Source organism: Triticum urartu, chromosome 2A (genome assembly GCF_056163025.1).
Source record: "Triticum urartu cultivar PI428250 chromosome 2A, HENAU_Tu73, whole genome shotgun sequence".
NCBI classification, from domain to species: Eukaryota; Viridiplantae; Streptophyta; class Magnoliopsida; order Poales; family Poaceae; genus Triticum; species Triticum urartu.
The window spans coordinates 317,836,653-317,848,795 of NC_141874.1; the positions used below are offsets into that span (position 1 = coordinate 317,836,653).

General features: G+C 43.5%; 1 protein-coding gene across 1 annotated transcript; it reads left to right on the forward strand.

Annotated features, from left to right (window-relative positions):
• The first annotated feature begins 560 nt into the window (after positions 1-560).
• Positions 561-10,780, forward strand: LOC125526523 (uncharacterized). The gene is made up of 4 exons (XM_087543813.1): positions 561-1,051; positions 9,159-9,395; positions 9,509-9,726; positions 10,335-10,780. The coding sequence occupies exons 1-4, from the start codon at positions 818-820 to the stop codon at positions 10,507-10,509; spliced, it is 864 nt and encodes a 287-aa protein (XP_087399939.1). The 5' UTR covers positions 561-817; the 3' UTR covers positions 10,510-10,780.
• The last annotated feature ends 1,363 nt before the right edge of the window (positions 10,781-12,143 follow it).

The following is a 12,143-nucleotide window of genomic DNA, read 5'->3' on the forward strand; positions in this document are numbered from 1 at the left end:
GTCGAGACCAAGGGACAAAAGAAGGGTGGAGCTGCTCGTCCTAAAGGTGCAGGCAAAGTGCACCGAACTTCGACGATCGGGGTGGGAGACACCACCGGCTAGGCGCCGGGTCCCCTTTTGGGCGATTATCATCTCTTTGTCATGCCCTGGGATCAGCTTTGCGTCGTTGTTTATCAGCCTTACTGCTTGTATTCACCTTTTCTTTCGGCTAGACTTTGTCGTAGTCATACTTTTAAGCTTTTCGTCCTTCACGACCGTGTGTAAGATTTTATAAGGGCCTCAGTTTAAGGCCAGACAAGTTCCTTATCTCTAAAAAGAATAGGTGATGAAATTTCAGGTCTGGTTACAACGGCAAAAAAAAGAACATGCAAGTGCCTCATCTTAAAACAATAGATGATGAAATTTCAGGTCTGGTTACAGCGGCGAAAAAAATGAGCGGCGACTGCCGCGGATGTATGCGGACACGTCCACACCCATACAATGGGTGAGGGGAGCCGGGTGTAGATGCTCTTAGGCTGTCAAAATACCCACACAATTATTCCGGTTTCCAATTCTAAAAAATAAATAAAAATATTCCGGTTTCCCCTGCCTCCAGTGCCCACCAGAACCGAGTCCGCTCCAATGCCGTTGCCTCCCTCCTACTCCTCATAAATTCCTCCCCCTCCCTGAAACCAAACCCTAGCGCTCCTCAATCGCACATAGCACCCCGGAAATCCGCCCAGCTCGAGCCAGATTTGGCTTTGCGCGGACCAATTCGGCACCCAATAAATCCGGGGGGGTGTCCCCTTGGGCATGCTCGCTTGATCGCGTCCGGCCCATGGGAATGTCGGGGGCCGCCAGTGGCGGTGCCGGATGCGGACGCGGCGAGTACATGAGGATCCCGGAGGATGTGGACGCTATCAAGGAGGCGGTAAAGGAGGAGGGGGAGTGCCCAAGACTGCTGCGATGCCGCGCGATCCGGTGGTGGGCGAAGGTCGCCGTACTCGGAATCTTCCTCGCCGGCGCCGCCGCGGCCGCCGTCGTTTTCCTGGGCCCACTCGTCATCAAGAAGGTGCGCCCTCTCCTTTGGAGGCTTCCTTGCAACGCGTTTCCCCCCACCTAATTTCGTCACGGATGCTAGATCTTTGTTTCTGTCTTGTGTTTTGCTCATGCTGTTTCTGTTGAGTCTTTTCATTTAACGCGATCTATGCTGCAATTTTTTTGCCTATTCTATCTACTCTGTGTTTCCTACTAATTATCGATTTCTTGTTGTTATTTTTTATTTTCCTGCTTGATCCTTGAACTATGTACTACGGCCGTCCCAAATTATAAGAGGTTTTGTTAGGCTATAATTTGGAACCGAGGAAGTACCGTTTTATGCATATATAATTTTCTAATTTATGTTGACCATTACATAAATGAACGAAGTAGTTGTTTGTGTTTTAGCTGGTCGATTTGTCATTTTGTTGTATGAATATGGATATTTAATGGATTTCATCTGGAAACCAGTTTAAATGATTGTTTGGATCAAATTGGAATGTCACTGTTGAATGAACAATATTGGAAATTGTTCTGCTAATACGAAAAAAAAGCCAATGCCTTAATATGTTCGCTCATTTAGTAACCCAATATGTGGTGTCAGCTTGATGCTCTGGGGGTGTAGGTGCCTCCTCTAAATGGTGGACGGGTAGGGACAATCTCATAAGACTATTGGATCCTGATATGTTTGGTAATCAAGATGCCGTACTGTTTATTCCCTGTATCCACTTGCTAGTATTATCTGTGTCTTGCAGGGATATATTTGATGCTTAATTTAATTTTGTCATTGTATTTTTGCATGATTGTGAGGTTGTTTTATTATAGTCTGTTCAAAGATCTCAATTGATAGCGGAATGTAACATTGATACATCTCCTTAGATCAGTTTGGGTCATGGCTTAATTGGTGTGGTTACTATTGCCAGCCATGCTTGTAGTTGGCACGTATAGAGTCCATAAATAGGGTCTTACTGGCCATGCTATGTGTGGCGGCACGCCTCGCATTGCTCGTAGGCAGCTATGTAGTTTCTTATATAATTGATGAATCCTCTTTGTTTGGTTTTACCGATTAGATGATCTTTTTCTTCCATGCATAAGGACAAAGGATGGTTCCTTGACTACTAAATTGTTGGTTTATCTTCGGCAAAAGTTGCCGCCATGACACTTTCTGAGCTAGACGCCGCAATGCCCACAATGCATTTTCTTGTGTATATTTAAAAAGTCTCAACATGCTTGGTTTTAGAGGTATGTATGTATGTATATAATGCATCAAATGAAGTCAGTCTTGTTCAGTTGTTCTCTTTAAGCAACTGCTAAGGGGAAAGGAAATCAGCCATGATGATTGAATATGTCCTAAAATCAGCTGGTAGGAATGATATTCAGGTGAATAACAGGATCATATTCTCTCCATGAGTCAAACAGTGTAAATGATTAATGCAGCATGCTATCAACTTCGAAAATAACTATTTCTCTTAGTCAGGTTCAGATGGTAGAAAATAAAGAAAGCAACAATCTCTTAGGTAGTAACTAATGGAACAGTGGCGTGATTTCATCAACTTACTAACTTGTAGCAACATGGCAACATATATAAGAATAATTACTGAATGGTTTCACTTGGAATATTTAGCATACAGATGGATGATGGCGTAACAATGCGAAAGGGTCTAGAAACCTTAATTTGATTCAGAGGTCAATCTACCATATTCCAATGTTAGAAATAGGACAGAACTATCCAGGAGAATATACTGTGAAAGGCACTGTTATCCCTTTGAAGGAAGAGCATGACGAGATACTACATGGTTATCAAGAGTAGCTTTTCAAATCACTGCAGACTTTCCTAGTTGACATAAAAAAGCTGGAGAGACTGAATAATACTAACAGCATCTATGCAATCTAGGGTCTGAATCAGAGATCCCTCGTATGTATATAAATAACTAACACATAGGGCATAAGGCAGAGGATATTTTTTCACTCTACCGGGACACACCTCCGTCCTACTCGACTATATTTCTTGAAGTAGTACCTAAAGCTCTAGCTTACCTAAATGATAACGCCCGCACATGTGACGATGACAATTGGTCCAAGCGCCCTAATAACCATTGGATCAAATAGCACGAAGTTTGAAACAAAGCCAGTGCCACATAATCTGTTGCTGTCGTGCGTTCCAAAATCACGTTACACCGAGCGACCCCAACCTTATCCACCTCGCTTCCTCTCTCGTCTTCCTCCCTCCCCATTTATATCTCCTCTCTCAAATCCGGTGTCTCCTAGTGATTCCATGGTGAGGTGATGGCGGTTTGCAAGGCGGAGGTTGGGGGGGCCGCGGCGGAGAGATGAGAGAGGCAGCGTGGAGCTGGGCGGTGCCGCGGCATGAAGTGGAACTCGGCGGCGTCAGCACCTTAGGGAGCTCGATCCGCGCTGCCGGCCATATCGCTGCTCCTTGTATGGCGGAGCTCTAGGCGGCACGCCGCTCTTCCCGTCGCCGCGGAGCTCCAGGAAGCCACGCCGCGCTACCCCGCCGCCGCGCAAGCTCCATGCCCCCGTGCGCACTACCCTAATGGCACATCCTCCTCGACCTCAATGACGGCATCGGTGGTGCACGAGGTGGAGAGGTGGTGGCCGCACCTCCTCATCCCAGCAGCCGCCTCCATGGCTCCTTCGTGCGGGTATCCAACCGTTGGCGCCATCCGGGTCAGGAGCTCCTTTGCGGGGCGGTGGCGGGCTTGAGAGAGGGGCGCCGTCCGCGTCCTCCGGCGCCGTACGGGACAGCGCACGAGGTGGAGAGGTGGTGGCCGCAACAGCAGCCGCCGCCATGGCTCATTTGTGCGGGGTATCCAGCCGCCGGCGCCGTTCGGGTTAGGAACTCCTCTGCGGGGCGGTGGCGGGCTTCAGGGAGAGGGGCGCCCTCCCCCGATGCTGTCCGGGACCGGAGAGGCGGTGGCCACTGTCGACGAGTTGCTCCGCGGCCTCCACCGACTCACGCTGTGCCCTCCTCCACCTGTTGCCACTGGGTTCGTCCCTTGATCTGAACTTTGAATCAGTTAAGTGACTAATTACAGCAGTGTTTTTCTGATGAATTGCCTAGCTGTGTTGATGATTCATGCGTAGAATGAAATGGTTCGAATTCGCAAGCTCATTGATTTGGTTGAAAACCTAGGAAAATTGTTGCCCTGTGTTGATTGATTATCCATGGCAATTTTGCCAAGTCTTTTTAGGAGAACAACAAATTGTTAGTATTGTTGATTTTGTCATGTTTTCAACATTTTTGCCATGTCCCAACTTTCTTGTCATGGCAAAATTGCCATGCTTTTCTAAGGAGAAATCACGTTGTCATAGGTTGTATGTCCTCTTAGGTCAGGGATCAAGGCAACTCTTTTTTAAGATGTCTTTGCTATGGGTAACCCAAGATTGAGTTTGTCATGGTAAACTTTAAGATCGAGTTTGCCGGAGTTTCAAGAGCTCGGCATGCCATAGTAGTTGCGAGAATTTTGACCGCCATAGTAATTGTGTGGCAACATTCTGGGAGTAGTTGCCATGGGCATAATTGCTACGAGTAGTTGCGACGGCAAATTTCTGTAGTAGTTGCCATGGGCAGAATTTTCATGAGTAGTTACCATGGCAAATTTTTCTGTAGTAGTTGCCATGGGCAGTATCCGTACAAGTAGTTGCCATGGCAAATTTGTTTGGGACAATGGCAATTTTTTTTATAAGGCAAATTCACTTCATGTCCCACGACAAATTCACCTTATTGCCCATGACAAGTTTCTTTTTTTTAAGATAATGTCAAACTTTTTTTACCAAACCATGGCAATTTTTTTTAATGAAGTATGGCAAATTTAGTAAAATGGAATAGATTTGCCATACTACATGGCAATTTTTCCCGATCCACCATGGCAAGTTTTATTTTCTAAGAACCATGGTAAATTGAGTTAAGTGAAATAGATTTGCCATACGACATGGCATGTTTCCCCCTGGCCATGGCAATTCTATTTTTTTTACGAAGCATGCCAAATTTAGTAAATTCGACTAGATTTTGCCATACTTGATGGAATCTTTTCCCCAAACCATGGCAATTTTTTTACGAACCATGGGAAATTTATTTAAATGGATCATGGCAAATTTTTCTGTAGTAGTTGCCATGGGCAGAATCCATGCAAGTAGTTGCCATGGGCAGAATCCATACAAGTAGTTGCCATGGCAAAATAAGAATTTTTGGGACAGTCATTTTTTTTATTATGGTAAAAATGGTTAGTGTATTTTTGCCATGTCACTTGATGTCCCATGGCAAATTCACCTTATGATAATTTTATTATGGCAAGTTTCTTTTTTTTATGATAATGTAAAAAAATTACAACCCATGGCAAATCTAGTTAAATGAATGAATAGATTTGAATAGATTTGCCATACTATATGGCACTTTTCCCCCTAGAACATGGCAATTCTATTTTTACGAAGCATGACAAATGTAGTTAAATGGATTATTTTTCTACTGCTGAGTTCAAATTTGTCATATCACATGCATTTGATTCGCTGGCAATCCCCCCCCCCCCCCCCCCCCCCCCTCCACCATGGCATTTCTATTTCACGAAGCATGGCAGATTTAGTAACATAGAATAGATTTGCCATATTTCATGCCATTTTCCCCCAAACAATGGTAATTGTTTTTCTTCAAACGATGGGAAATTTAGTTAAATAGATCGTGGCAAATATGTTGCATTTTTTTGTTATTATGTGTTCAGCAAATGGTATAGTGCATGCAATAGATTTGCCATGCTGATTTTTTACTTTTTTATTTTTTCCATGGCAAACTTACGTTTTTTATTGCCATATCAAATTTACATTCATCGTCGTGGCAATTTTATTTTCACATACACGGAAATTTTCACCTCCATCGCTCACCACAAATGTACATTTATGTAGCATGGCAAGTTGTATGGCAACTTTGTATGTATGTGAGTTTCTCACTTTTGTTTTTGTCATGCCAAATTGTTTTCACTAACTGTTTGCCATCTCTCCAATTTTTTTGGGATTTTTTTGGTTTGCCACCATGTTCAGGTGCAAATTGCCTTGGTCTTTTTTCATTTTCTATTCAAATTGGTTCTTTAATTTTGTAGCATGATAATTTTTACGCTAAATTTTTTCATTGTGGGAACTTTTCATTTTTACCACCATGGCAATATCTGGGCTTTATTTAGTCACAGCCAAATCTGGGTTTTTTAGACACATTATATGAATTGGATCAAACTGGGCCTTTTTCTTTTTCATTTTTTAGTCACGGCAAAAGTTTGTGCAGAGAACTATGAGGGGTGTGTGCTGTGTGGGCTGGGGAGCAGCTCGCACTGAATCGTTCGGGCGGGAGGGTCGTGTGGGCAGTTTTAATGTGCGCCCACACAGGGTCGTGTGGGCTGTCTCCTGGGTATGCCACACAGGGTGGTGTGGTCGGGTGCCCATTGTGCCACACGTGTGGCAGTTATCGACGTCCCTAGCTTAAAAAATTTCAAGAGATGGAAGTAGAAGAGGCAACCTGGACTATACAGAACTCATCAACTATTTTTCACACCATGAAACTAATTTTGCTTCTTAAATATGTGAAACATCAAGCTAGTTACGCATATCCTCTATTGTTAAGGGAGAAGACACTGCTTTATTATAATATATATCCTAAGAAAGCAAATTCTTCAAATCAAACAGCCTGTTACAGAGAAATATGGCAAGGAAAAACATCTTCAAAATAATTAATATCTGGTTTCCAACCTCTTATAATTGACTGTATATACCAACAGAAATTGTGCCTAATTGTACTGGGCACGGGGAAATAACACAAAGGGTGGATGATACAATAGCATCATCGTAATGTAAAGAAATATAACTGGACAGATAGTCTACTTGATATTAACTAGTAATGTGTACGTGCAATGCACGTTGATATTAGGCAAATATTAATTGCACGTGGATATCAAGTAGGATATCATCTTGCATGTTAATTATGTGATTAATTCTAACATTTTTATTTGGTATGATATTAATTGCACGCTAAACATGGTGAGCGCTCGTCATTGGAGCAGTCTAGGTCGTTGGATTGACCTGGGTTGACGGTCAAGATTATTTGGATCTGCCTCTTTGTGTCTTTTTATATTGGTATAGATATGACCTTGAAACGGAAACATAAATCAGTAATAGTACTGTTATATATGAAAATCAACATGAGCTACAATGAAAAGAACATTTCTTTCACTTTCATAAAAATGTCACTAACTGTACTGGGCGTAGGGGAATAACACAATCCATGTTAAGAAAGATACAGTATACTTGATATTAATTGACCTTGAAACAAGGAAAGGGTCATACGGTGCAAACATTATATATATATGAAAAACATCACCAGGAGTCACATGAAACAGATTTGTTAAAAACTGATTTCATGGATTGGATAAATTGTGTAACAATTATGTCCCAAGGTACCATCTCGGCAAAGTAAAATTGATTACCGAAACAATATTTCTAAAGGTACTGAAACTTGGAACCGAAGCTGATTACTGAATCAAACTTCCTGGAGTTGGACCTGAAGCTCAACTGGTGGGGCACTTGAGCACTCAAGATCAAGCCCTACCATCTCGGCAAAGCAAAATTGATTACCGAAACAATATTTCTAAAGGTACTGAAACTTGGAACCGAAGCTGATTACTGAATCAAACTTCCTGGAGTTGGACCTGAAGCTCAACTGGTGGGGGCACTTGAGCACTCAATATCAAGCCTTGCAGGCCCCAAGCCGTGGCTCGACCATGTCCTGTTTGTTACTTGCCAGCGACAGCATGCACGTGAACATCACGGACAACGTTACCCTCCCCGCCGCGGACGAGGGGCTCCTGCGCCTATGCACGGTCAGAAGTGGCGTGCTGCTAGTGCACCCCTACTTCTGGAACGCAGCCAATGCCATGCCGCCGGGGCACACATATGATGGATGACGGATCGGGGGTGATTCATGTGCGCACGCCCTAACACCGAGGTAGACGACCCAAGGATTTGCCCGGCATGCACCGAGGCGACGCTGTGGCTTGTGGCGCTGCCTTGCAAGAGGGTGATGGTGGCCATGGCCAGGGACGACTTCCTGGCAGCCAAGGGGGTTTCAGGGCTTGGGCACACATATGACTGGACGACGACACGCTGGATCTCAGGGGCAGCGGCTTGAAGATGGTCATTGCAGCACGGTGCAAGGATGCCGATGGCAGTGGTGGGGACGTGCGGTACTGTCTTAATTGGGTAAGAAGCAGGCGGTGGTGCGGGAGGAAGTGGCGCAGCGTTGGAACTTCTTATAAGAATGTACATCGGCGAAGCGGCTAGGATTTGACGGGAGTTTTTAGGGAGAGCACCGGACGGGTGGAGAGAAGCGAGAGGATCGAAGAACCGAACCAGATAAATATCAAGCGGTTAGGTGGTGAGAATGCAATAGGCACACACAAATCATACCCCATCAGATCCCCAGAATTACAGGTGTCTCCCCTCGTAAATCAGTCAGATGCTGAAAAAAATCTTTAAAAAGGAGAGAAGGATTCCTACCAGATGTAGGGTCTTGCTTGTACTCTCATACCTGGTTTGAAGTTGGCTGGTGTAATTGCAAAAGGTGATTTGTCTTCGTATTTTCCGACATAATTTTGGTTGTCGTCAACATCATGGAGGAAATGTTTACAACTCTGTCCATCATTTCTAACTAATCAGCTGACCCCTTCCAAAAGTTCATATGATTATTAGGTCAGAACAATGTAAAATGTTGCAAGGATAGAGCACAGCAAGTACAACTATGCCTGCATTTGGATCCTGCTTGCTGGTGTTACCTGAAATAAATTATGTGGGCAAGCCCCCCCACCCCCACCAAGAAGTTCATGATCATAAGGATGCTCAGCTGCCTATTGATGAATTTCTCTGAATCAACCTCAATATTACGAATTCTCATGCAAGTGTAGACTGATTAGCATCTCATAGTTATGCTACCTGTACCAATTTCAGTGAATTATCTTGTTGCCCTCTTAAACAGACTGCTTGCACACTTGCATGTGTTTCTGTAGCTGCTTTTGATTCTAAGATATTGTGCTAGTATGCTCTTGGTTTGTTGCTGACATTGTTTTGCATGTTTCTGTCCTTCACAGGTGGTTGTGCCGATTATTGACTGGCAATCAAGAACTTTCAGCCGACCAGTTATTCTTCTAATATGTTTTGGTGCAATCGCTTTATTCCCAAGTGTCTTGATACCTTCTTCTCCCTTTATGTGGATTGCGGGGATGACCTTTGGATATGGTTATGGCTTTCTGATAATTACAACGGCGATGAGCATAGGCATGTCATTACCATTTTGTATAGGATCTGCGTTCCATTCCAGAATACATGTGAGGCTCTCAGTCCCATCTTTTTCAGCTATGTTTTATCCAGATAGTACATGAAACCAGTCTGTTCGTGTCTTCATATTTTATGGAAATAATGGTTGATGGTTGTCATGCAGAGATGGTTGGAAAAATGGCCGAAGAAAGCTGCTTTTGTTAGACTTGCTGGTGAAGGAGATTGGTTCCATCAATTTAGGGCAGTTGCTTTACTTAGGATTTCTCCATTTCCATATATAGTTTTTAACTACGCTTCCGTGGCTACAAATGTCAAATATTGTCCATATATAGCTGGTTCAATGGCGGGAACCATACATGAAACCCTCCTTGCAATTTATAGGTTTGTACCTCTTCCACATTTTGCCTTCTGTAGGTAGTCAGTCAGTATTGGTGTGGTTATTGAATCCATTTGCAAATAGTTCATGAATAACTTGATTGTATCTCACCCAATCTGCTATTTTACGGAACTGGAATGATGATGCGCACCTATACCTTTTGCTAGCATAAATTTCGTTAGACATCCTTTATGAGTTTTTGCCAATGCAAAATCTGCTTTGTGAGTTCAACTTTAGCCATGGAGGGTAGAAATTTTGTCGGCACCTTTCTTCATTTCTAATCTTCCATGCGATCAATCTAGTTCTAGTGCTTCAGGCAGCACATCCCTCCGACGTACAAATCCAAATTTTCCACCTGGGCTCTTGGTTTACAGTGTGTGTGTGTGTGTGTGTGTGTGGGAGGGGGGTTTGTAAGATTCATAGTTGGATGCAGTATGAGAAATAATGCACTTGCTAGCTCCTGTCCTTGGTGAAAAATAAGATGGTCTTGCAGGAATTATATCTAGCTGTTTGAGGATTATGTATCTTATTCTATACATGTAAACATATATGCCTGGTTTAATTATCTTTCTGTGGTATGGGTATTAATTTTGTCGATATTTGTTGTGAACAGTGGGAAGCTCGTTCAAAGCTTGGCTGCGGCGACTAGCCAAGGGTCTTTCTTGTCAGTGGATCAGATCATCTACAACGGAATTGGCTTTACGGTTGCTGCAGTTTCCACTGCTGCAATAACTATTTATGCGAAGAAGGCGCTCCAAAAATTGCAAGCCGAGGATGAGCTATGTTGATATCCTTGCTACGGATCAAATCTTGATGCTAGGTCCCCTCCAGGTGTAAACTACAAACGGGCACTACTAATCTGGTTTCAATCGTCAACAACCTGCAACAATTGTAAAGAAAATAGAGATCCAGAATCACTACCCTTCTCTCTTCTTTTGGTTTTGTTTTAAGTAGAGAGAGAGAATTGCCAAAATTAAGAACTAAAATCAATGTACGAACCGGGGCCTGTGCAATGTATATTTCAAGCTGCTTAAGGTGAAATTATCTTTGTTTTGTTTATTGATGAAGAAAATACGAGCACCATTTTTACCATCTGTGATGCACACAGTTTGCCTTTCAGTTCAACTTTGTTATTAGAACCAAAATGCGCACGGAGTGAATAATAGTTGGATATTTTTTTCAATAAAGGGTGGATTTTATTGACTTGTAATGTTGTATCAAGAGAACACAATCATCAAGAATACATATCTGACCTCTGTACAATTAAGATGCACATAGTTAACATGAACATATACGCAAAAAATGAAAAAAGGCTAATACACAGGAGGAAAAAAAGCGACCTCCAAAAGCCCCGCTGAAGCAGCTCAAGCATGCATAGCCTTGCCGAAGTAGCTCAAGCTTGCATCAGTAACCAACACAATCAACACTGACCCCCATCAATTTTAGCACCCGCACAGTGGGAAAAGTGCTTCAACAACCCCACCGATTAGAGCATGGTTAATAATACAACCAACAATCGACTATAATGAGTTGTCATATCATATAAAGCCAACCTAATGGCTAGCATATACAATAGTAAGTTTTAGATATATTTTATTAATAGTTGGTCCACCTTACAACCTCACAAAGCATCTTGGGTCTCGTGCTGCAGCTGGCTACTCACAAAGAGCCCGCTTCTCTTCTCTCTCATCTTCTCTCTCTTCCAACTAAGTAAGGATATAATATTTTAGTTCCTATAGCCTGCTTATGTCACCTTATTGTACTTGCTCTTACAACACCCGAACTGTAGGAAAAGTGCTTCAATAACGACACCCTCAAAACGACGCACAAGCGCTATCGTCGCAAGATCCAACATGATCTCTCGCAAGATCCAACATGATCTTGGGTTCACCGGGAAGAAATCCGAGCAAACTCAAGACAATGTCTCCAACAAGGTTATGTTGTAGAACACCACCATTGCCAGGTAGAACCAGTGCAGTCAGACCTAGAGTTTTCACTCCAAAGCTCGAGACCCTGCGCTCAGTAGCACCACCAAACTTTAGTCACCATGTACTGTCGCCCCACTATCAAGGCACGAGTCACCATTGCAAGCAAGATTGCCATGCTTCGACAGTCATACACGCTCACAACCCTGACATGGGCATCACGCAAAATGGGCAGACAATGTATATGAGGAGCATGTCAGGACATGCCCACTGGCATCAACAAGGTCACCGATGCCGCCAAGAGCCCAGTCAAGGGGCCATTTGGTAGCCTAAAGTCCTCGATAGTGATTGTACGCGGGTTACAGACAAACGCCGGGTTGGGTCGGGTTTCGGGCCGGGCTTGTAAAAGCCTGACCTTCCTTTCTCAAGCCCGATCATGGCCCAAAGCCCGAAAGCCTGGCCCGAATGTTGTTTTCTAGTGTACACACGTGCAAGCC